The 26,956-nt window shown below is 40.6% G+C and overlaps 1 protein-coding gene across 3 annotated transcripts in view; it reads right to left on the bottom strand.

The window, feature by feature from the left end:
* The window catches only part of DOCK8 (dedicator of cytokinesis 8), a 220,581-nt gene that overhangs the window by 159,879 nt on the left and 33,746 nt on the right, over positions 1-26,956 (bottom strand). For all 3 annotated transcript variants that reach the window (XM_060199742.1, XM_060199743.1, XM_060199744.1), the window contains exons 4-7: positions 16,848-16,971; positions 12,370-12,582; positions 5,031-5,116; positions 2,037-2,103 (exon numbers count right to left, since the gene is read on the bottom strand). In XM_060199742.1, coding sequence (XP_060055725.1) covers positions 2,037-2,103; positions 5,031-5,116; positions 12,370-12,582; positions 16,848-16,971 — 490 coding nt within the window. The remainder of the gene's footprint in view (positions 1-2,036; positions 2,104-5,030; positions 5,117-12,369; positions 12,583-16,847; positions 16,972-26,956) is intronic.

Raw genomic sequence — 26,956 nt, 5'->3', positions numbered from 1 at the left:
TAGGAGTGGGGGCCAGTAAATGAGGTTTACATAGACTGTGATGGGGATTCTGAGAAACAGCACAGCGTGACAACCATAGCTTTTAGCAATGAGACCTGGGTATTAATTTGCTTTAGCAGTTGACCCACCCTAACTAATCATCATGTTTTTTTTTGTTTTGTTTTTTACCTGAGCACTTATCAGCTTATGGTAGTGCAGGGGACTGAACCTGGGACTTCAGAACCTCAGGCGTAACCATTTTGCTATCTACCCATACCCACAATCATGTTTCTTCTGAACACTATGTGTTCAAGAGGTCTGCCCTGCCCTTTCGTAGGACCTGCATGATGATAGGTAAAAAGGAACAGAAGCTTCCTCATTTTTGTTATTTGTGTCCAACAGAATGATGAAACATCAAAACATTCATGGAAATGTCTCAGGTCCTGTCCTTGAATTCTTTTCAGTGGAAAACACATTAAAATTGATGAGGTCTTGGGGCCAGTGGTGATGCACTCAGTTAAGAGCACATATCATTATGTGCAAGGACCAGGGGTTGAATCCTCCCTCCCCACCTAAAGGGGGATAAGCTTCACAAGCATTAAAGCAGGTCTGCAGGTGTCCTCTTTCTCTTCCCCTCTCTATCTCCCCTCCCCTCTCACTTTCTCTCTGTCCTGTCAAATAAAAATAGAATGAAAAAAATGTCTGCCAAGAGCAGTGGATCATAGTGTAGGCATCAATCCCCAGCAATAAACTTAGTGGCAAAAAAAAAAAAAAAGTGGTGAGGTCTTTGCCCCAGAGAAAATGTAGACATTTATTGTACAAGATACTGTCCATTTAAAATAAGCCTGTTTCACAATGCATCAAAAAACAAAAATCCCAGAAGAGATATGATGGGTCTATCTGAGTTTATTAAAAGAAAGAAAAAAGAGTTGGGGCCAGGCAGCGGCACACCTGGCTAAGCACACACATTACACTGTGCAAGGACCCAGGTTCAAGCCCCTGATCCCCAACTGCAGAGAAAAAGCTTCACAAATGGTGAATGCAGGTATCTAAGTTTTTTTTTTTCCCCTATCTCCTCCTCCCCTTCCAATTTCTGCCTGTCTCTACTCAGCAAGAAATAAATAAATAAAATTTTAAAAATAGATTTAAGGGGGCCTAGCAGTAGTACACCTGGTTAAGTTCACCATGTACATGGGCCCTGGTTTGAGTCTCCACTCCCCATCTAAAGGGGAAATGCTTCATGATGGTTGAAGCAAGTCTAAAGGTGCCTCTTTCTCTCTCCTTATCTCACCCTCCCCTCTCAATTGCTCTTTGTCCTATCAAATAAAATATAAAAAAAATAAAAGGAAAAAATGACCACCAGGAGTGGTGGATTCATAGTGTCAATACCAAGCCCCAGCTATAACCCTAGTGGCAAAAATAAAATAAATAAAATTTATTTGTTTTACATGTAATCCCACATTTCACTGTTTTATCTTGCTCTTTATACAAACAAGGTTACCATCTCTGCCAGGATTTTCCTAAAAGAACACAAATCTATAAATGTGAAGTGGATAAATGATTGATGTTCAAAGACTACCCCTTTAAAGACTGCAAAGAGGGGGCCTGGAGGTAGCTTACTCGGTTAAGTGTACCTAGCGTGAAAAACCCAAGGACTGGTCCAAAGATTCTAGTTTGAACCCCTGGGCTCCCCAACTGCAGGGGAGTCACTCTACGTGCAGTGACACAGGTCTGCAGGCATCTATCTTTTTCTTCCCCTCTCTGTCTTCCCCTCCTCTCTCAATTTCTCTCTGTCCTAACCAACAACAACAACAACAACACTAATTAACAGCAACAACAATAGAAAAAAAATGGTGCCAGGAGCAGTGGATTCATAGTGCCGGCACCAAACCCCAGCAATAACCCTGGAGGCAAAAAAAAAAAAAAATTACAAAGACAACAGAACAGGACAGGTGGTCACTGTTTTCCAAGATGATCTATTTTACTGTGTACAGGAAACCGAAGACCCAGGAATAACACACGTGCCCTCAAGAATGGGCTGCTCTTTGCTTTCTTACCTTTTTTCTTTCTTTAACATCATAAAGGGCAAGGCTGGCAAACAGAGGCTCAATTTCAATCTCAAACCTGTTGGAGAGAGACAAATCTCTGTTGTTCACATAGCTGATTGTGAATTTCTAAGTAGTGCTTGAACATAAACTAGTTTAAAATGTAAGTACTTTACAGACATGTTAGGCTCACTCTATGCCTAAGAAAATCACACTGGGATATTAATGAAGAAATATGGGAGCTTCATGGAAAATTTCTAATTATTTGAGATTACAGTTGATATTATAATTATTCAATTCTTGGGAACAGGGCTTTCCATAACTAGAAAAAAAATCTAGCTGCTTCCCTTAGATTTATTTGTCTGTAAAAATATGAAGAAACACTTGCTCTGCTCATTTTCCAGTGTCATTGTAAGGCTAACATAAGATAGCTCCTGAAAACATAACTTTTAAAATAATGTTGAGGAGTGCAGATGGTGGTGCACCTGGTTAAGCACACACATTACCATGTGCAAGGACCTGAGTTCAAGACCCCAGATCCCACCTGCAGAGGGCGAGGCTTCACAAGTGGTGAAGCAGGTCTACAGGTGTCTCTTCTTCCCTCTGTTTTTCCCCTTCCCCTCTCAGTTTCTGTGTCTATAATTCCCTAGCTGTTAACATCAACAGTACTATAAGTAGAATTTTGCGTATCAATTGCAAAAGTGGAATCTGTATCTAAAGATTATCATTACTGTTGCTCGTGTTTTAGCATTCTGGGTTAACCTATATATTTTAGAGATAGGACAGTTTCTCTACTTCTCTTCACTTGGTATATGAGAGTATGGGTATTATTTAAGACACTTGAGCAAGCCAGGTGCACTGAGCAAACACCTCAAGTCTACCTGATTTCTGCCTTGGCAGTTGGAAAAAAAACCACTGGAAACTTTGAAAAATTTCTTTAAGAGAAGCTCATGGATTTTTTTTTATCCACTGCTCCTGGAGGCTGTTTTTCCCCTTTTGTTGCCCCTGTTATTATTGTTGTTGTTACTGCTGTCGTTGTTGTTGGAAAGAACAGAGAGAAATCAAGAGAGGAGGGGAAGACAGAGAGGGGGAGGGAAGATAGACACCTATAGACCTGTTACACTGCCTATGAAGAGACCCTCCTGCAGGTAGGGAGCCGCAGCTCGAACTGGGATCTTTATGCTAGTCCGTGCACTTTGCGCCATGTGCGCTTAGCCCACTGCGCTACCACCCAATCCCAAATTCTTTTTTTTTTTAAATAATGTCTATCTTATTTGAACCACTATGTGAATAATGTCTATCTTACTGGTTATACTTTCCCACATGTGATTTGAGTTGCTGTTTATTCAGTGAAAAGGTCTAGAAGGTTTGGTGACAAGCATTACAGGGGGGAATTCTTCCAGTCCAAACAGCCAAACCACTGCATCTAAAAGAGGCCCAGTATGCATCCTGTGGGGGTGGGCAGAGGCCTCAGACAATAGCCTAAGCTTCCTGAACAGTGCAGAGAGGAATGAAACAGTCACTTCCACGTAATCCTTTTGCCTGAAGGACTAGGAGGATCCCACTTCCAGGTCAGACTGCAAGGGCTCAAGTTTGCCTTTCTGTATCCCTTACCCCATGCCCACTTGGCATGTGAGATATAAAGGTCCTGACCCCTTGCCTTCACTTGGTGAACTAGCTGGGGAGAGGGGCTGCAGCCTCAAGAGAAGCCCCCACAGCTAGGTGAGCAATACAGCTGCTTTGCATGACTATGAAAGGAACTAGTAGAGCTTTGCATTAAAGTCAGAAGTCACTTTCAAAAAATAATAATAATAATAAAAACAATTTCAGGGGCCAGGCAGTGATGCACATAGTTGAGTGCACATGTTACCATGCATAACTACCTAGGTTCAAGTGCCCAGTTCCCATCTGCAGGGTGGGGGGTGTCTCTTCACGAGTGAAGCAGTGCTGCAGGTGTCTCATTTTCTCTATTTTCCCCTTTCCTCTAAATTTCTCTCTGCCCTACTAAAGAAAAGAAAGGGGTAAAAGGCTCCTGAGAGTGGTGAACTCATTGTGCAGGTACTAAACTCCAGCAATAACCCTGATGGAAAAAAATAAAAAATAATCAACCCATGAAATTCCAGACAAGTTCCCAAGGCTGAAACACAGCCTTGAATCCCAATTCTATAAGGCCTGGTTGCAAATGAATAAGCCATGAATAGACCACATCAGATGACAGTCCCAGTGGGGCACGGCTTGTGTACTTTATGCTTATGTACTTTCTCCTAGGCAGTGTACTACATATTTTCAAGACTCTATGATCTGAAAACAGTTCGAGAACTCATCTTCCAAAGTAGCAGTCTGCAAAGAGGAGAGAGAAGCAAGTATACAGCACTGCAGGAATGCAAAAGACACTCCATCAGAGTGGGGGTGGGGGTGGGGTGGGGAAGGTACCCTGATGTCTTTAGACTGATTTAGTTCATCCTATAATATCTCCTCTATGTGTATTTTTTAACACACAAGGTGAGAGATAGAGAGAAGTGAAGAGACACCTTAGCACTTCACCACTTGTGAAGTTTCTCCTGTGTTGGTGCTCCCATGTGGTGGACAAAGGCTCAAACCCAGGTCCTCTTCCATGGCAAGAAGTGTGTGTTCTACTGGGTGGAACTATCTCCTATCCCTGTGATATATATCACAACTCGGCTTTGGCTTATGGTGCTGGGGGGGTGGTGTTGGAATTGAACCTGGGACCTTGGGGTCTCAGTCATGAGAGTCATTCTGCAAAATCATCAAGCCATCTCCCCAAGCCCTCTGTACATAATGTTGAGTGAAGTGACAATCTGACTTCTCTGTCTCCTAAGTTGTTCCACCATACCTCTCTCTCTATCTGAAGAAATCATCCTACAGCAGTAAAGCCACAGCAGGATAGATAGATAGATAGATAGGAAGATAGATGGATGGATTGATGGAAGAAAGGCAGGCAAGAAAGACCCCTGTGCAGTGATTTGTATGCTTGCTAGTACTTACTTGAGAGTTAGCACCTTGACCAGTATTCTACTGCCCAGATGTTCCTTAGGACATTCCGGTACCGGACGTATTTCCACAGCATCCTCCTATTATTAATCACATTGTAAAGACATCATTACTCAGTATCCATATAGAGTTCCCACTCAAGTACCTCTCTCTGCTTGAGTTCTAGTAATAGAATAACACTTTGACTTTTGCTTGAGAGTGTATTATCCAGACCCTAGGCTTCAAGGTCAGCATTTTATAGCAAACATTTCTCCTTTCAGAAAACCAAGCATTTCAGACAAAGAGACTGAGGGAGGAAGGAAGGAAGGAAATGTGAACAAGGATATATGAATTAATAACATCCACCAGATGGCATTGCAAAACTTACACCTATTGTTGACTTTTTCTGGGGGGGGGTGCATAAGGACATGGTGAACATTTTTCCAGCTGAGGGCTTTATTATGTAAATATGTGAGTTTCAGACTTGAGCTCTGAGTCAGAGTAGCTCACTTAAGACTGTAAAGCACCCATACCAGAAACCAAAGTGTCTTAGCTCACTGTTTCCTTGAACAGATAACAGATATTTGGGGTGGAATTTACAGGTTTACAAGCACACCCAGCAAGAATTTACCAGTTTTCTAACTATAGAAATGTTTAGGAATGACAAATTAAGACATAGGGGCTGGATCATGGCATACCCAGTAAAGTGCCTGCCTTATAGTGCTCAAGGATGTGGGTTCAATTTCCTAGTCCCCACCTGCAGAGAGGAAGCTTCATTTGCAATGCTAATCAGTGCTGCAGGTCTCTCTCTCGCCCCCACCACCACCTCTCTCTTTATTTAAAAAATTTTATTAGAGATTTCATATTGATTTACAAATTTTAAAGTAATAGGGGTCTAATTCCATACAGTTCCTACTACCAGAGTTCTGTGTCCCCGCCTCCTCCATTGGAAACTATAGCAGTTCTCCCAAGGTCACAAATATAGGCTATTTGTATATACATATACACCCTCCTTTCATTTGTTTCAATGGTCCTACCTTCACTTCCTTTCTAGTTCACCCCTACACCTATTATTCCAAGGATCTTTCTCCAATAAGCAAAACTGTGCCTGGTTTCCTCTGGTGTTTTCTAGATTTGCTTCCCTTCTGTTGATGGTATAAAAGCAAGATTCCTGGTTACTGACATTTCTGGCCATGGTGGAATGGGGGTTCAGTGCCATCTGGTTTACTTCCCCTATAGTTTACCCCTCTGAAAATATGGGCCAAAATTCTTTTTCGGATGCAGAAGGTGAGAGTTCTAGCTTTTGTAATTGCTTCTCTGCTGGACATGGGCACTAAAAAGTTGATCAGTACCCCCAGCCTGTTTCTATCTTTCCCTAGTGAATAAGGCTCTGGTCTCCCTCTCCTTACTCCCTCTCTCTCTTCCTCTCATTTCTCTATGTCCCTATCAGAAAAAATAAAAAGATGAGATATACTTGTCAATTTTAGCAATCAATAACTAAAGCCTTAAAGAAATAACAAGGTCTTATTGTGACTTTGAACATTCAAATCCAAACTATTACAGTATTTTATATATATATATATATATATATATATATATATATATATATACCACAAAAAAAGTAGGAACAGCGATTCTCATCTCTGACACAGACTTCAAAATAAATAAAGTAATAAAAGATAGGCATGCATGGTCATTACATAGTGATGAGAGAATCAGTTAACCAAGAAGATTTAACATATATGCACCCAATGAAGGTCCATCTAAATACATCAAACACTTACTGAAAGAACTACAAAACTATATCAGTAGTAACACAGTAATAGTAGGAGACTTCAACACCCCACTCTCACACTTAGATAATCTAAGCAAAGACTCAACAAGGAAACAAAATTAGTTGAAGAGATGGATAGACTAGATCTCCTGGACATATTCCATTTCAGGTGGTACACTTCTTAACAAAGTTTCAGAACTTAGATATAGACCAGAGCCCATGAGATAGGGCATGTGTACACATGTATCAGGGAAAGCTAGGGGGACATATAAACCTTAAAGTTAGGGGGAAATATAAACCTTAAAGCAAAAGTGCATAATAGTTTTCAGTGAGTCAATAAATGCAGCAAGAAAGCAGAAAGACCTAAAAAGACAACAAATCTTGTTGTCTAAAAAAGACAACAAAAACTAATCAAAAGTTTCTACTTAGACCTAGATACCCTCCTCACCTACCTCCTATTACACTTACCTCAATCACTCCAAAGCTAACCTTGTCAGACAAAGTAAGAACTACAAAAGCTGAATAAGGGCAAGAGACTGGCATACTTCAATGATGACTCTTTAGTCACTACCAGGCCACCCCATCACCTACCTGGGGCCTTAGTCAGGGAGTCCTGGAATTCTCACAGAGACATGATGGGCCTAGACCTCTAACAGATCCCTCTCTCCACTGTCACTGGTCATCTCCATCAGGAACAACATAATGGACCCCTTTATGGGCCCCTATAGGATCTTGCCCTCAATATGGATCAACAATGGTAGGGGCTGTTCCATTCTCCGAAGGGAGGTTGGACAACATACTCTACCTACCACCCAAGGAAGACGGATCCTGAAATTAGTGCAGCCTAGAATGTTCCTAGCTGTGACCATAGAATGTGAGTTCAGACCTACAGGGATGCACAGGTTACATAGGCTCCTGTGCTTAATATGGGCCCCAGATCAAATCAATGGGGTTTATAGTTAACAATATTTATATACTTTCCCCATATTTGGGAGTTACTCTCTTCCCTGATCCAGCTTTCTATTCCTTTTTCCAATGATAACACCATCTCCCCCAGAGAATAACTTGAGTTCATCTGCATATTAGATGTCAGGCTCAGACAAAAACTAGTAAAATCATGGGGCCCTTGGAATACACCTAAAATAAACCTACTAGCTTTTTCTAAAATAGAGACCCCAAATCTTCATCTTCAATATTCTTGCCTTTAGGTCATGATTAGTCAACAATTTGTTCTGCATTATATATTAACTCTTTCAGCCACCAGGTTCCAGATGATGCCAACCTGACTTCCCTGGATAGATGACCCCACCAATGTGTCCTGGAGCCCCTCCTCCCCAGATCCCTGCCTCACTAGGGAACAAGAGAGACAGGCTGGAAGTATGGATTGACCTGCCAACACCCATGTTCAGTGGGGAAGCAATCACAGAAGCCAGACCTTCCACCTTCTACATCCCATAATGATCCTGGGTCCACACTCCCAGAGGAATAAAGACTAGGAAAGCTATCAGGGGAGGGGATGGGATATAGAGAGTTTTGGTGGTAGGAACTGTGTGGAATTGTACCCCTCTTATCCTATGGTCTTGTCAATATTTCCATTTTATAAATAAAATTTTTTAAAAAGTCTCTCATAGGAGCCCAAAAGCTTTAGATATACAGAACTTTACAAATAAATGTTATGATGGTTATAAGGTATTCCTCACCACTCAGTAAAGGAGGTCTCTTAGAACCTTTGCTAGATTATAACTTTCAGCTACAGTTGAGTTCCTGCATTGTTTCAGAGATTATAAAACAAAATTCTTTCCAGAGGGTATAATTCACTCTTTTTAATCAATTCAGACTAGACAGACTCCCAATTAATCCCATGAGGGAGGTTTTGATGAGCTAACATCTCACTGAAAGTATTTAATAAGAATACTATCATTCTTTCCTCACTTCTGGTGTCCACTTTGAGTTTCTTTATTATATGTTAGCTCTTTCATTATGGAATTGGGAGGGAAAAAATACAAAAGAAGATCAAGTCATCCAGGCAACATTTCTTGGATTTATGTGACTGTTTACATCACCTTTGGATGCCAGTTATGTGAGCTAATGTGCTATACACAGATAAATGGGCAAACATAAAATGTGGAGTTAATGGGTTAGGATCTCCATTCTATAATTTGATTTGCATGTTGGACACTGAATCAGTTATTGTAGCTCTCTGATTCCTATTTTGCAAAATGAAGAATAGGCATGATAATAATGCCAACATTATTCCTTCCTCGTGTATGATTTTAGCTCCAGAAAATATACCATTCTTATTTATTTATTTATTTATTTATTTTTGAAATTAAACTTTTAATAAAATTTGGACAGTAAAGATACTGTATAGCAGCAGTCTTTTCTGATAAGACCCAGCGGTGTACCCAAGGAGATAACATAATGCTTATGCAAAAAGCCCAGGAATGAGCCCACACATATATGACCACCTAATATAGGAAAAAGGGGCCAAAGCAAGTCAATGGAGTATAAAACGGTCTCTCCAACAGATAGAGCTGGGAAAACTGGGCAGCCGTGTATAGAAAAGTGAAACTAGACCACCACCTAATATCATACACCAAGGTCAAATCAAAATGACTAAAGATCTAGATATTAAACTAGAAACTTTAAAATTTATAAAAGAAAATGTTGGTGAAACTTTGCAGGACCTTCACGTCAAAGATGTATTTGGAGATTCAACCTCTAAGGAGGCATGAGAAATAAAAACGAGAGTAAATAAATGGGGTTACATAAAACTAAAGAGCTTCTATACATCAAAAGCAAACTACACAAGGATAACCAGGAAACCAAGTAAATAGGAAAAGATATTTGCACATCATACATCCTACAAGCTACTGATATCAAACATCTATACAGACTTGGTACAAATCTGTAGCTCCAGTGGCACAATTGGTTAGCGTGTAGCACTTATACAGAATTGGTATAAATCTACAGAGGCAAAAATAACCCAATAAAAAAAGGGCCAAAGAACTAAACAGATAGTTTTCTAAAGAAGAGATACACATGGTCCATAGGCACAGGACTTCACTTATCATTAGAAATGCAAATTAAAACTATGCTGAGATACCATCTCACACCTGAGAGGATGGCTTACATCAACAAACCAGGAAAGGACAGGTGTTGGAGAAGTTGTGGAGAAAAGGGAACTCTGCTTCACTGCTAGTGAGAATGCAAACTGGTACAGCCCCTTTGGAAGACTGTATGAAGAGTCCTTAAACAAATTAAAAATGTAAGTACCTTATGACACAGTGATACCACTCATAGGTATTTATCCAGTGGACACTCAAACACTAATTTGAAGAAATATATGTACCCCTATGCTCATAACTGCTTTATTAACAATAGCCAAAGAGTAGAAAAAGCCTAAATCCCCATCAACAAATGACTAGCTAAAGAAGTTATGGGATATATATTACATGGACTATTACTCTGCAATCAAAAAGATGATATTGTATCCTTTGGGATACATAAAATATTATTATAAATAATAATGATGGTTATACAAAAGATGTTATGGCTTAGCAGCCCAGGTTCAATGCCCAGCCCCTCCATAAGTCAGAATTTAACGATGCAAGACTTATAAAAGAAGAAAAAGGGGGCTCGGTGGTGGCACACCTGGCTGAGCACATATAATACAGTGCACAAAGGCCCAGGTTCAAGCCCCCAGTTCCCACCTGCAGGGGGAAAACTTAACAGGAGGCTAAGTTGGGTTGCAGGTGTCTCTCTTTCTCTCTCCCTCTCTTTCACCCCTTTCCTTTCAATTTCTGGCTATCTCTATCCAATAAATAAAGATACTTTAAAAAATTGGTGTGGGTGCTGGGCGGTAGTGCAGTGGTTTAAGTGCACATAGCACAAAGATCAAGAACCCAAGTAAAGATCCCGGTTCGAGGCCCCGGCTCCCCACCTGCAAGGGGGTCAGTTCACAAGTGGTGAAGCAGGTCTACAGGTGTCTATCTTTCTCTCCCCCTCTCTGTCTTCCCCTCCTCTCTCAATTTCTCTCTGTCCTATCCAGCAATAACAACAGCAATAATAATACAACAATGATAAACAACAAGGGCAACAAAATGGAAAAAATAGCCTCCAGGAGCAGTGGATTTGTAGTGCAGGCACTGAGCCCCAGTGATAACCCTGTAGACAAAAAAATAAAAATAAAAATTTAAAAAGGAGAAGAAGGAGGAGGAGTAAGAGAAGTAAAGAAAAAGGAAGAAAGAAAGCAAGGGAGGAAAGCAGGGAAGGAAAGAAAAAAGTAAGGCCCAACAGTGCAGATATTCTGGCATCCAGAGGAAAAACTAAGGGTCTCATTTAAGGAACTTAAACAGATTTGAACAATGCTTTTTTTTTTTTTTTTTTTTTTTTTTTAACCTCCATGGTTATCGCTGGGGCTTGGTTCCTGCACCATGAATCCACTGTTCCTGGAGGCCATTTTTCATGTTTTTGTTGCCCTTATGTTTTTTTATTATTGCTATTGTTGTTGTTGAATAGGACAAAGAGAAACTGAGAGAGGAGGGGAGGACAGAGAGGAGAGAGAAAGACACCTGCAGACTTGCTTCACCCCTTGTGAAGCAACCCATCCTGCAGGTGGGGAGCTGGGGGCTCGAACCAGGATACTTGCACCGGTGCTTGTGCTTCACACCATGTGCTCTTAACCTGCTGCTCTGCCACCCGATCCCCAATGCTCATTTTTTATTCCATCCATAAAGCCCTGGAGGTCACCACAGGCAAATCCTAAATTATCGTATTTTTCTGGGTGAGCTGCAATATATACAGAAGTGGACAACAAAGATGGTGTGTTTTGTGAGCATGGCTGCTCTTATTTCAAAGCAGAACTCTCAGATTGTTCACAGATATGATTAAAAAGTAAACCTGAAGTGCTAAAGAACATCAAAGTATGGGGCTGGTGACAGCATACCCTGTGGAGCAGATATTATCATATACATAGATCTGGGTTTAAGCTCCAGTCACCACCTACAGTGGTGGGGCCTTTATACAGGTGTTTCTCTATCTCTCTCCTTCTCTACCTGCCCCTCCCTGCTTCCCCTCTCAAATTCTCTCTGCCAAAGGAATAAAGAAAAGAAAGAAAGAAAGGAAGGAAGGAAGGAAGGAAGGAAGGAAGGAAGGAAGGAAGGAAGAAAGAAAGAAAGAAAAAAAGAAAGAAAGAAAGATGAAAGTTGAAGTAATACATGACCCAGTGGGTCAACTGCAAAAGTTGCCCACAAATAACAAAACTGTTTGACTCATTGTGAATGAATGACTATACCAGGCCCCTGAAATGTTTTGAGGATTAAATCAGATAATATCAATAGAAGTGTTTTTGGTAAGTGTTTGGAAAAAAAAAAAAAAAAAAACCACTCTGCTCATTTACTGCAACATCTTTTGCTTGGTGATGAAAAATCAGCTATTACATGGGCTCACTTAGTGAGGAAAAATAGCCCCAAAATCAAATAAGCAAGCAACTTGCCTTTGCTCTGCAGTAGAATGGGACAATGCTAATTCCTTGGGCCTTTCCCAGTAATTCTCCAGGCTGGGGAGTTCTGTACCCACCTCATCTACTGGCGGGTAGAGGGCAAAGATCTCTGCCTGCCGATTGGTCCTCCGGGCCTCCTCATTCTGCTTTTCAAAGTCCTCGGCACTCACTTGCTGCAACAGGTTTTCCAGCCTCGGGTCCGGCTGCAGGCTTCTGAGGTCAAAGTCACAGGCAGTGAGGGGACCCTTTCCAGACACATCGCACAGAATGTTGACATGCCAGGGACCTGCCTGTTGGAAAAGAAACATCTTTGTGAGGGAGATGTTAGGTCCAAAAAGAGAACAAAAGACTCTGGGATGTCTCCAGACTGATCCCTTGTGCAGTTATACAAGCAGGCCTCAGGGAGGTTTTGAGTAAAAGGAGAGTTAGACAGAATGACATTGTAGCTACTTAGTGGAGTATCCTAAAATTAAGATGTCTCCCTGCTATCTGGAAGCAGTTCACTTACTCCTCAGATAAAGATTAGCCTGCTTTGGAGAAAAGATTTGAGAGCAGCACTGGATCTCTGGTACTTTGGACATATTCTTTCCTGGAAGCTGAGATTCAGATCTCATGTGAATCATGCTTCTGTCTCGTACTGAAGCAAAACACACCTACAATAGGTGCCACCAAAAGGAGACCAGTTGGGGAAGAAGGGAACCTTATTCTAATCTCAACTCCATAACCTGGTTTTGGAAACTGGACAATAAGCTGATCCATGAATAGGGTTTTAAAAATATGCCTTAGTAGGCCAGTCACATTCAGTACTGGAACTGATAGCTAAACCCTTTTATAGGTCAGCAAAACTGCAAAGATCTTACTTGTCTTTGGAAACAGGTATTAATTATTATCTTGAGGTTCTCTAATTTGGCGTTTATGTTCAAAGGACTCTGGTTGTTCCAATTTATATCTGTTACTAAATGATCTGCATTTTCTCTGAAAAACCACTACTGGGTGGTTTTGCTTATATGTACAGTATAGAGAACTGAAACACAGACAGTTTTCTAAAGAAGAGATACACATAACCCACAGGCACATGAAGAAATGCTCTACTTCACTTATCATTAAAGAAATGCAAATTAAAACTATACTGAAATGCCATCTCATACTTGAGAGGATGGCTTACATCAACAAACCAGGAAAGGACAGATGTTGAAGAGGTTGTGGAGAAAAGGGAACTCTGCTACATTGCTGGTGAGAATGCAAACTGGTGCAGCCCCTTTGGAAGACTGCATGGACAGTTCTTAAATTAAAATGGAATTACCTTATGATCCAATAATACCACTCTTAGGCATTTATCCAGTGGACACTCAAAACACTAAATAGGAGGAACATATGCACCCTACTTTCATAGCTGCATTAATCACAATAGCTAAAGAGTGGAAGTAGCCTAAATCCCCATCAACAGACTGGCTAAAGAAGTTATGAAATACATATTCCATGGAATACCATGCTGTGATTAAAAAAAGATGATATTGTGTCCTCTGGGACAAAATGGACAGAGCTGGTGGTGATTATATTTAGCAAAATAGGTAAAGAGATGAAAGACAACTACCAGATGTTTTCACTCATGTGGAATTTAGAGGTCTGATTTACATGAATTTGCCAAAACAAACAAACAAACAAACAAACACCAGAAGCAAGCAAAATGTTTATAAGACTTTGTGAGAACTATGGTGGTTATCTTTGGGAGGTGGGAGGGTGGGGATACAGAATTTTGGTGGTGGCTGTGGTATGGAACTACACATTGTAATCTTACAATCTTGTAACATACTATTAATAACAAATAAATTTTTTAAAAAAGAACTGAAACACATGGACATGTCAAAAACAAACAAAAAAAGTAGTCAAACCGTTATTAAGACTTTGTGAAAAATATGGTGGCTATTCTTGAGAACTTTACAAGGGCACCTGAAAGCTGAAAATTTCTGGGTTAGAAATCTGGTGCAAATCAGACCAATTTCTCCTTCTATGTTTTCCTTTTCTAACAGGCAGATTGGATGAGAACACGGACACTAAAGGTTTTTTGCTGCTGTTGCTATATGTCATTGCAGGGCTTTATTGTTCTGGGCCATGAGAGAGAGAGAGAGAGAGAGAGAGAGAGAGAGAGAGAGAGAGAAGAGACGAGACTATAGTACCGAAGCATCCCTCAGTGCAGTGTGGGCCAGGTTCTAACCTGGGTTGTGCTCATGGCAAAACAGATGCACTCCCAGGTGAGCTAGCTTGCCAGCCTTAAAGAATCTGTTAGGGGAAGATTAGGGCCTTAGAAAGTGCCTAAGAGAGGCCCTAGCTTCGACTTTGCCATTTTGCCAGAATGCCCACATGTCTTTATGTGTGTGCCTTTTCATGAATAGTTTTTAATGGCTGAGACTACTATCCTCCTCAGTTCTTTAGGGAACAAAACCATGGCAAACTGGCAAACCAAGCACCAGGAGGGAGGAGGGAAAAACCCTTGGGTCTCCTTCCCTTGCAATATTTAAAAAAAATTTACCACTAGAGTTTTCACTGAGGGTGAAATATGCCTGCATATTTCCAGCACTGCCAGAAAATGCTTTTTAAAATATTGTATGTAGAGAGAGAAAGTAATGGAGGAAAGGGAAGGGGAGGGTGTGGGAGGAAAGGGGAGAGCAGAGCAGAGCAGAGTGGAAGACCAGAGCATCTGGCATATGTGGGACCTCATGCTTGAGAGTCTGACATTTTATCCATTATGGCACCTGCCCAATCATTTCTTTGTTTTGTTTTTAGATAGACGGTGAGAGCAAGGGAGACAGAAAAGGAGAGACACCACAGCACTGCTCGATCACTCATGACGCTTCCCCTGTGCAAGTGCTCCCATAAGGTAGCTGGGACTAAAATGTGAATAAAGTATATGTTCTACCAAGTAAGCTATCTCTTGCCTCCCAAGCATTTTTTTAATTGTGGTGAAATACAACACAAAAATGATCATTTTTAACCCTTCTAAGCACATAGTTCGATAGTGTTAAGTACAATCATGTGGTTGGTCAGTCACTCTCCAGAGCTCTTTCCATGAAAAGTGAAACTCTTTCAACTCAGCATTGGCTTCCCATTCTTTCTTCACCTGGTCCTCAACAGTCAGCCATATATGCTGCTTTCTGTGTGAATTTGATGACATGAGGTACCTCATACAGGTGAGCTTCTACAGTATGTAATTGTTGTGATTAGTTTATTTCCTCAAGATTCATGGTATAGTGACTGTCAATATTTCTTTCCTTCTTATGAAAAGTATTGGGAGCTGGGTGGTGGCACACCCGTTGAGTACACACTTGACCATGTGTAAGGACCTGGGTTCGAGTCCCCAGTGTCCACATGCAGAGAGGACTCTTTAAAAGCAGTGAAGCAGGTCTGCAGGTGTCTCTCTTTCTCTCTCTCTCTCTACTCCCACTCTTCTCTCAATTTCTCTCTGTCCTATCAAGTAAAAATACAAAGAAAAAATAAGTAAAAGGGGAAAAAGACCTCCTAGAGCAGTAGATTCTAAGGCCGGCACTGTACCTCAGCAAGAACCCTGGTGTTAATTTAAAAAATAAAAAATAAAGAAAACGTGAGGACATATGAAAGCAGTGATACAAAAAAAAAAGACTGAATAGTATCTCATTAGTATGCAAATAAATAGTATGCAAATAACTTATTTTTGTTTATCCATTCATGTGTCCTGAGAAACATGGTGCTTTCCACAATCTTGGCCTTGTGACGAATACTGTGAGGAACACAGGTGTATAAAATAGGGACATTTAAACTAACTTCTCTGCAGTAATAACAGCAAGAAGATCAGCCAATGCCAGCAGACACTGTTCTAAATGCTTTACATGTATTAGCACATTCAATCCTCAAACAACCTAGTGAGTTACAATTATTCTTGTTTTTCCTGGGAAGAAAAATGAAGCCCAAATAGTTAAACTCTGCCCGCCTGGGGTTAGTGTGTGATAGAATCACAAAGAGAAGACAGCTAGCCTATCTCAGAGTGAAGCTAAATCACTCTGCAGCCTGTCTTAGAGGCACCACGGAGTCGCTATAAAGTCTGACCCTCGAGGTACCCTTGCAATTAGAGTCCTTATACTTATCTGCTTTTTTAAAATAATTTTATTCATGTATACATTTTGTACAGAGACAGAAAAAAGTTGAGAGAGAATGGGGAGATAGAGACACATGCAGCCCTGTTTCACCACTTGTGAAGCTTCCTCCCTGCAGCTGGGATCTGGGGGCTTGAATCTGGGTCCTCACACATGGTTAGCACATGCACTCAACCAGATGTGCCACAACCTGGCCCCATACTTGTTTGTTTTTAAGAGTTGAATACCTAGGAGTATTCAACAGTAATTGAACAGTAATTTCTGTAGCAACATATATATGCTTGTGACTCAGATAGTAGAGTTCCTCCTATCCCAGTACGCAATTCTATGAGCCCAGTCTCTTTTGTCCTAGTTAAAAAAAAATCAGCAGCACACCTTGGGCAGAACAGCACTGTAACCTGGAAACAATGTTTGTTGATAGGAAATACCTGAGTGCGGCGTTCACTGCTCTCCAAGGTTTCTGACTCAAAGTTCTGTTTCTGAAGCGTCTTGTGGAAATCTTTTCGGGAGCCAGTCTTCTTAAAGCTGCAGACTTCTGAACTTCCTTGGTTTCTTTTTATTGTTGTTATTTAATTATTTGTTGGGGAAAGGGAGAGAGAGAGAGAGAGAGAAAGAAAGAGGGAGACAGACTATCATTAGAATAAAAATAAAAGCAATGGCTTAAGTACAGATATGGTGCCTGGAGATCTCGTAAAGGGAAGGCTGTAATTCCTTACATCTAATTATGTGCCAGGCCTAATACAAGGCTCTGTTGTAATGAGACACAAATTTGCCTCCTGGCTGGCTCCTTATTAAAGGCAGCAGTGCCTGGGAAATTGCACTTCAGAGGTGTGGTCATTATAGCTGGGGGGCATTTGGCTCCAAGCTGAAGCTACACTGTGACCCCAGTGTCATAGGCTGGAATCCATCTAGCAATGTGCAGAAACAGCAACAGAGGTCATTTGAAGGTAAAAAAAAATGGACAAAAGGATTTCGTTCCCACATCATTGGTAATAATAATAATAATAAAGTGGCTGCAAATGACTTCCCTGCCTGAGGTTCTGAGGTCCCAGGTTCAGTTCCCAGAATCACCACAAACCAGCACTGGTTAAAAAAAAAAAAAAAAAGACAAATAAATAATAAATAAACAGATGGTGGACTATGGTTAAGAAAAGTAGAAGTGATTTATGTACTGGAAGATCTTTCATGATAGTCTCAATATCCACTCCTTAGCACTCCATTAGAATGATGTTTTTAAAATGTGCAGCTATGGGGAAGGTTTAAAATAGAAAATCTAGCTAGTTCTGTTACTAGAGAAAGAGATTCAATCACCATGAAAAAGGCAACATATAAGTTGTCAAATAATAACTATAGAAATCAAAGCACTCGGGAGTCGGGCGGTAGCGTAGCGGGTTAAGCACAGGTGGTGCCAAGCGCAAGGACCGGTGTAAGGATCCTGGTTCGAGCCCCCGGCTCCCCACCTGTAGGGGAGTCGCTTCACCGTCTGTGAAGCAGGTCTGCAGGTGTCTATCTTTCTCTCCTCTTCTCTGTCTTCCCCTCCTCTCTCCATTTCTCTCTGTCCTATCCAACAACAATGACATCTATAATAACTACAACAATAAAACAACAAGGGTCACAAAAGGGAATAAATAAATAAATACATAAATAAAAAAAAAAGAAATCAATGTACTCCCTCCCCTACACACACACACACACACACACACACTAATCCCCTTCTTTTTTGTTTTGCCATTGCTGGAGTTTCACTGCTCTAACTTGACTTTTTCAGATAGAGTAAGATAGAGAGAAGGAAAGACACCACTGCCCTGAAGCTCCTGCCAGTGTGGCATGGGCTTGCCCTGAACCCTCTTCACAAGCCAGCAGGCTCACTCCAAGATTAGCTGTCCTGTTGTCCCTGTTTTTAAAGTTCAAAGTCATAGAACAAACTGCAAAATCAACCTCACAAGCAGGCACCCATGTCGCTGGAGTCCTACACTATTAGGAAAAGCATCAAACAAGTTGATAAAAGAATGTATAATGAAGTTTGGATTTATTAGGCAGATCAAATGGCAGACAGATAAAGTCAGGAATGGAGGAGAAAGACTAGCAGTGATCCAAACTGTTTATAACTCTTCAGGAGTTATGGTGTGTGGGGCTATGCACAAAGCCACACAAAGATATGGTTTCCAATAAATTTCTATTGATTGATGAGAGGAAAAACTTACTGCCCCAGTGTCATCTGCAGAAGAACAAGACTTTCTCATTAGAAGACATGGTGCTCAGAGGACAAGCACTTTACTTTGAGTAAAAGGAGACAAAAAATAGTTTTGAAGAGAGTAATTCAATTCAAAGTTTACTGAAAGGGCAGTGGAAACAGCATAATAGTTCTGCAAAAGACTTTGATGCCTGAGGCTCTGAAGACCCAGGTTCAATCCTTAGCACCATCAGCCAGAGCTTAGCAGTGCTCTGGTAAAAATAAATAAATAATAAAATTACTGTAAGTGGCCATATTTAATATTTCTTGACCCATGAAATTTTCCCAACTCAAGTCTGTATTGATAGAGCTGGGTAAACAACAGACCAAGCCAGGGAATGGAAAAGTAAGTAAATGAGTAAAATATATTCTGAATAAGCTAGTAACAGTAAACATATAGAAGGAATTTTAAGAGAAATATTGAGAGTATTCATTTGGATTCTCTAAATGGCAGCAAAGTAAGTATAATTTTAAGTATATGTCATGTTGTTCATAAGCATCTGCTTACAAAACCTATTGATCAGATTTACAAGCACATCCTCAGAAGTAGTAACTATTTAGTATGCTTTAAAAATGATCTGGCTTCCAGTTACTTTAAGCATTCAATAGTGGGAGGAAAAAAAATAAATAATGATGGTAAAAAAAAGAAAAAAAGCTAGTGGTCCAGGAGGTGGCACAGTGGATAAAGCATTGGAATCTCAAACATGAGATCTTGACTTCAATCCCCAGCAGCACATGTACCAGAGTGATATCTAGTTCTTTCCCTCTCCTCCTCTCTTTCTCATTAATAACTAAAAAAATATTTAAAAAAACAATAAATATTATTGGTGTATTGTACCAAAGTAAGACTCTGGGGTGGGTGGTAGGGAGGAGAGTACAGGTCCAAAAGGGGTGACAGAGGACCTAGTGGGGGTTGTATTGTTATGTGGAAAACTGAGAAATGTTATGCATGTACAAACTACTATATTTACTGTCGAATGTAAAACATTAATCCCCCAATAAAGAAATTTTAAAAAGAATAAATATTAAAAAATAGTTAAAATATGAGTGACTTTTATTTTTATGTTATGACATTTATTTATTTATTTTTAATGAAAGAGAAATACTGAGAGAAAGAGACCAGAGCACTGCTCAGCTCTGGCTTATGGTGGCACTGGGGACTAAACCTGGAACTTCAGAGTCTTGAGTATATGAGTCTTCTGGAGGGGGCTGGGCAGTAGAGCATATAGTATGAAGCACATGGACCTGCGCAAAGACCGGTTCAAGCCCCAGGTTCCCCACCTGCAGGGCGGGTCACTTCACAAGGGGTAAAGCAGGTCTGCAGGTGTCTTTCTCTCCCCCTCTGTTTTCCCCTCCTCTCTTTCTCTCTGCCCTATCCAACAACAACAGCAACAACAACAACAATGGAAAAAATGGCTGCTAGGAGCAGTGGATTCATAGTACAGGCACCAAGCTCCAATGATAAGCCTGGAGTCAAAAAAAAAAAAAAAAAAAGCCTTCTACAGAACCATTATGCTATCTCCTAAACCCGACATTTCTTTATTTTTGTCTCCAGTAATGTTTAAGCTTTTATCCAGCAAAAGTGAGAGCACATGCATATGTTGATACATGGACAAGCAGAGAGAGACCAACATTTCTTTTAATTTTTTTTATTGTCACCAGGGTTGTTTCTGGGGCCCAATGCTGGCACAACAAACCCACCACTCCCCATGAGGGGGGTGGGTAGAGAGAGAGGGAGAGAGACACCTGCAGACCTGCTTCACCAGTCATGAAACATCCCACCTCCAGGCAGGGAGAGGGGGTTCAAACCCTGTTCTTGACACATGGTAACATGGTAACATGATCACTTAACTGGGTGTACCACCACCTGACCCCTCTTTTCTATTTTCTAACTGAATACCTTGAGCAAGACCTTCAAGTGAGCTTCCATAAAACTAGCTAGCCTCATCAAAGTCACTCTCATCAGCACAAATTTAAGCAGCAACAAGCACGTGTGTGTTGGATGGACAGGTTCTCCTGAGTGCACAAACACACACCTACACAGACAGAAATACAGATGTATGTCTGCCTCCACCATTTTCATACCACTTGTCTCTGTGCTCTGTCTTCATAAGATGAGGCATGAGGTAATTCTCCAACTTTAAGATTGTATGATACAAAATTCTTCAACTAGGCTAGCAAAATAGCTCATCTGGATAGTGCACTGCAACCAGGTTCAAGTGCAGCCTTCAACTCACTGGGGGGGAAGGTTCAGTACCAAGGTTCTGTCTCTGGCTCTCTGAAAGTCAGTCCAGAGCAGTGAAACCTCAGAGTTGGGGGGGGGGTTGTGATACTCTTATCTGGAAAAAGTTGAAATCAATAATTTCCTCTCCAAAGGGGTATAAATCTAAAATGAAATTGAATCACTGCAGAAAAAAAAATAAAAAAAGAAAGAAATTGAATCATTGCTCCTTTGTTATACTACGCAAAATGTTTCTTTCTTGCTCTCATTCTGTTAGAATATTTTCTGGAGTGCTTTTCAGGACCCTCAAAGACACCAAGGTACAGACATCTGATATGAGCTACTTAATGCTATCAGAATTTCAGTTCACAATATGCACACTCTACAACAGCCCTCAAGACTTGGGTAAGGGATGGAGATGTGGAAAGCATCCGGACTGACATATTCATTCTATGGCCATCCTCTTGAAACCAAAGCAAACTTTTCTCCCCTTCCTTATTCTTGAGTTAACATCTACTTCCCCCATTTTAAAAATCTCAGTAAGCTGGTACTCACTTTGGCAGCACAGATACTAAAAATCTCGGTAAGCTGCAAAGCTTTCTGGTGTCTGCAATGGAAGAACTGGTTGAGGAGGAGAGGACAAACCTTGAAAGACCCATAAAGATGACTCATTACAGAAGTGCCAACCACTGGGTAGGTAGTGAGACTATTGCTGGGCGCCACCTGCTCCCAGAGTCTCAGCCTCATCACCCCACCCAGGCAACGAGGCCAAATAAAGCCGTCTTCTTGATGAATCTATTTGCAGACAAGAGAGAGATGAGGAAGTAGGCAAGTGGTGGAGAGATTATTCTCATGAGAGGAATATCACCTATCTTTTCTCAAAAAGAGAACATATGTTTCTTTCCTTCAAACACCATTATATGTATGAGGGATAGTCCTCCAAGTCCAGACACAGAGGCAGCATAGTGGAGCAGACAGAATCTGGTCTCCATAGTTTGGAGGGTCTGAGTGGGAACAAAGGCTCCTGATGTATTGGCTACCAGTCTCTGGCAAGTGACATAATCTTTCTAAGCCACAGCTTCCTCAAGTGTGAAATGGAGGAAAGCAATGCTCATTTTGAAGCTCTATCATGAAAGTCAGAAAATAATGCATAGGGTCGGCAAAGCAGGTCATTATCCAAGTGAGCTGCTCTGTGATGTGTGCGACCCAGGTTTAAGACTGGTCAACACTATACGAAAGGATGTTTCAGCGCTGTGATCTCTGTCTCTGTCTTTCTTTCTCTGTGTGTCTATCTCTATCGCTCTTTCTGACTCTATTTGAAGAAGTCATCCAGAAATGGAGAAGCCTCATAGATTACCAAAAACAAACAAATAAATAAGAAAAATAGTTCATTTTCTTTCCACTCCCACAATTTGGTGTAAAAAGCCATAAGAAGATAAGCATGCATGCCTCTGAGTATGAGTGATTAAGGAAGAACAGGAAGTTGAAACCCAAACAGGACCAGAAGGGCCTTCATTTGTAAGGGCTGCTGGGCATGGAGACTCAGAAACACATAGTGTGAGGAGGGTTTCCATCCCAAGGCAGCCAGGCATAAAACAGTCCTAGGAGGAAAAAGACAAGAACCTGGAGACATACACCATGAGGTGTCAGAGCCCAGGCAAGGTGACATGTAGCCTCTGTGGAGTACTGACCTGGCAGTAAGAGTCAGCGCAGGCTGCTAGTGCCACACCCAGGTCCCCTTTACTAGCCCCAGCATCCATTTTGCAGCTTCAAGGTGTGTCAGGGCCATCATGCCCAGAGACATTCATATTACTCACTCTGTCTCCCCAGCCCACCCTCCAATTTGGATTTGTGGTGGCCACCGGCAGAATATGGCCCTGTCACCTGCCTTCAAGTGGGAACACTTCGCAGTGGGATCTTGCTAGAACACTTTGTGCTCTGGATCAGGTCAAGAATGCATATGAATCCTTCATCCTTAGTTGACATCTTTTTTGTCATTCTTCCCTCACTCCCTTATATGTTTCTCTTAAATAGCACACTTTTGAAAAGAACATGCTCTTTGACCCCATCTTGGGTTCAGTCTCCTAAGGAATCTCAAATAAACGGTAGCTACTGTTGTTAGAATCAGTGACAAGAGCATCCAATGTAATACCAACGCATGGTAAATTGCCCTTATTTTATGGCTATGTTGAATTTAATGTCTTCTAATGTCTTTATTTCTGTTGAACTATATATATGTTTACATGAGAAATTTATTTCCTTATTCAAAACAACAAAGGATCTCTGAAATGAGCCTATTTTAGGATTCCACCTGTAGAATTCTCCGCAAATAATAATCACTGATGTGTCTATTACAAGGATTAAATAATAAACATTGTGAATAGTGCTGTTCCTTATTACTATTATTATTAGACTTCTGTCCTAATTAAATGTGTCCCATTCACATCTAGGACCTCTTCACATCAAATCTAGGATTTCCCTTTCCAGGTCTGCTGCCAGAAACAGATTAGATCAGACTTGGGGATTCTAATTTTCTGCCACTATAGCATTAGTGAGGATAATCAGTGTTTCCATCTTCTATTGTTTCAATGACTGGAGGATGTTACTCCATTTAACATCCTGCAATACACTGGGTTTCACAACCCAACACAAATATAAAATGTCCCACTGCATATTCATGTCAGTAAAACAATAGGATATAAGTAAGCCAAGCCTCTATTCCAAGTTACAAACAAATGCTAAGTATGTTTGCACTAAATTTACCTGGAAGACAACCATGCAAATGTAGGGAAAATTTGAGGTGGGGTTGTGGTGCACCTGGTTGAGTGCACAAATTACAATATGCAAGGACTTGGGTTCAAGCCACTGGTCCCCATCTGCAAGGGAAAGCTTCATGAGTGGTGAAGCAGCCCTGCAGGTGTCCTTCCTTCTCTCTCTCTCTCTCTCTCTCTCTCTCTCTCTCTCTCTCTCTGTGTGTATATGTGTCTCTCCCACCATTCCTCTCAATGTCTTTCTATCCAATAAATAAAAAAAATATATTTTAAAAAGCAAATGTAGGGGAAGTTAAACTTTGTGGTGATCAAAGCTGCACCAAAAGTTCTCCATTTTAAAACTCACTTCACAGACAACAATGTTGCAAATGGAATTTAAGTTATCTAAGTAACAAGCCTGTTGCAGTCTGCCTGTGTAGGTGTTGTATTAACAGTGATACTCTCTGCAAGTGGAAACAGCTATTTCATTATGTCTTCTAGAGTAGTTGAGTCTGACCTCTTATTTACATACAAGCTATCTGATATGTTCATTTCATTTATCCTTTATATAATAGGTAGAACATTTTTACTTCTAAAAATGAGGAAGTGTGTGGATCCTATGTCTGGCATTATTCATTAAGGGGCTAGTAGGTGGCTTATCCAGTAAAGCATACATGTTACAAATGTGCAAAGACCTGGATTTCAGCCCAGGTAACCACATGGAAGCTGGGGGGGGGGGGTGTCACAAGCTGTGGAATGCGGCTATGTTGTCTATCCTTCTTTTCCTCTCTGTTATCCTCTATCTAGAAGAAAGGGGTGGGGAGGTGGCCTCCAGGAGCAGTGGAGCTAAGGAGGCACCAAGAAAAAAGACAGAAAGGCAGTGAAAGAGACCCCAGCACCCAACTTTCCTTCACTGCAGTGGGAGCTAGGTTTGAACCTGGATCATATACAGGGTAAAATAATACACTATCCAAGTGAGCTACTTCACAATCTCAGAAAGAAATATTTATTATACAGAAAGACAATAAAGTATCTACTGGATCAGAGAATGCTTTTCTTAGAGGATAAGGATATAAATATTTGCTTGTTAAGACTCCATTCAATTCTTCCACATAACAAATGTTTGTAACATATCTTCTGAGTATAAATTACCACAGAGGAAGCAAAGAAAACCTCAGCTCTACAGGAGCTTTTTGTCTTCAGCAAAGTCCTCAGTTAGTGAGAAAAATCAGATATTGGGACCAGGAGGTAGTAGAGTGGGTTAAGCACACATGGCACAAAGCACAGGGACCGGCTTAAGGATCCCAGTTTGATCCCCAAGGTCCCCACCTGCAGGGGGTCACTTCACAGGCAGTGAAGCAGGTCCGCAGGTGCCTATCTTTCTCTCTCCTCCCGTCTTCCCCTCCTCTCTCCATTTCTCTCTGTCCTATCCAACAACAACAGCAATGACAATAACAATAATAATAACAATGAGAGACAACAAGGGCAACAAAAGGGAAAAATTAGCCTCTAGGAGCAGTGTATTCATGGTGCAGGCACCAAGCCCCAGCAGTAACACTGGAGACAAAAAAAAATCAGGTATTTAGCAAAAAGAATGAAAATTTTAGACAAGTAATTAGAATGCCAAGGAGAGTATGACAAAAGCTTGCAAGAGGAATACAAACAACATGCTTTGAAAATGCTAAGAGAATGATGACTTCTGACCTAGTCAAAGAAGGCTTTTAAGAGCCCTGAAACTTGAATCTTGTTTAGTGGCTGTGGATTTGTGGGTCAAGGCATATTAGGTCAATAGCTGCTCAGGGCTCAGTGATCTCTGCAACTGTATTGCTCTCCATAACTACATAAGCTGATGAGCCTGGCATGCTTCTCATACTTTCAGAAAGCAAACAGCTAAGCACCTTGACAGTTAGCCCAACCAATGCATGTCATAATAAACAATTATTGATCAGGGAGACATCTTTATGGTGTTTTGGGAGTAACTGAATTATATGCACTGATGTGTTTGAATTTTAATTGTTTACCAGTTCACTGGGAGTAAAATATAGAGTAATAAAACAGATGATACCCCATTCCTTGATACCCCAGCTCTCCTTGAGCATGACCTTCCTGCAGAATTACCTTAATCATCCAGGATGAAATACAAAGTCTAAGGACTTTTATGATGTTGCTCACAACACTCATGAAATGTTTCACTGTCACTGTGGATAATGTACCAAGAATAAATAGTATATAAACAAGTTTAATTACTTAAGAGTTTAACTCTTCACCAGGACATCAAACACATTCTTAAAGTTAATCACTCTTTAGTTCATTTAAAGATCATGACAAAGGCAACTGTGCTCAGAATATTTAATTTCACCCAAAGGATTTCCAGAAAATACCAACCTATACAAGATCATTCAAGTACAGAGAAATAAAGTGAAACAAGCAAGCGCTCTCTCATTTATTAGAGCAATGGTTCTTCTCAAAAGACATGTAGGGGGGGAAAAAAAAAGACACAGTGTAAAGTATTCTGCTTTAGAACAAGGACACTATACTAAGTGCTACAGACATAAAATTCTCTCTATAGACAGAATACACTTCATTCAAAGTGTCCTCCTATTTTAGTAAAACATGCAAACATTTCAACCAGATAAATACATCTTTGCTGCATAGAGATTACATATTTTATGTTTTACTGTGGATAAATTTTCCATATTAAGTTAAAATGAAAATCTAAAACTTTCCTCTATCCTTCATGGAAGCACTATTTATCTGATTTAAAAGTCTCTATTATAGAACTTGAATGGCAAATGTCCTAAAGAAATCTATGAGTAGGAGGGAACACGAATGGCCATTACTTCACTCCTCTGCCCCTTAGTGGGATTCAAAGCCATTATCACAGATAGCAAGGGCATAAAAGATTATATATTAGAAATGTATTATCAGCAAGGAGATAATTATGGAATAAGAGAGCTAGGTCAATCACTGTTTGACTGCCTGGTTATGGGTGTTAGACATGCTCACAGCTGTGGCTTCATTAAGCATCACCCTTGAGAGCAAAGTACATGAGTACGCTGTACAGAAACATTAAAATATAAGGGGCAGAGATTATGGCTTTCTTCTTTCATGTACATTTTTAAAAGATTTTATTTATTTATGAGAAAGATAGGAGGAGAGAGAAAGAACCAGACACTACTCTGGCACATGTGCTGCTGGGATCAAACTCCAGACCTCATGCTTGACAGTCCAAAGCTTTACCACTGCACCACCTCCCAGACCACTCATGTACATTTTCTGAAGTCTTTTAGAAATCTTATTTCACTTGAAAGGAACATATTGGATAGTTTGAAG

The sequence above is a fragment of the Erinaceus europaeus genome, chromosome 10, assembly GCF_950295315.1.
Source record: "Erinaceus europaeus chromosome 10, mEriEur2.1, whole genome shotgun sequence".
NCBI classification, from domain to species: domain Eukaryota; kingdom Metazoa; phylum Chordata; class Mammalia; order Eulipotyphla; family Erinaceidae; genus Erinaceus; species Erinaceus europaeus.
The sequence above is the reverse complement of the archived record's forward strand: the minus strand, read 5'-3'. Positions and strand labels throughout refer to the sequence as shown.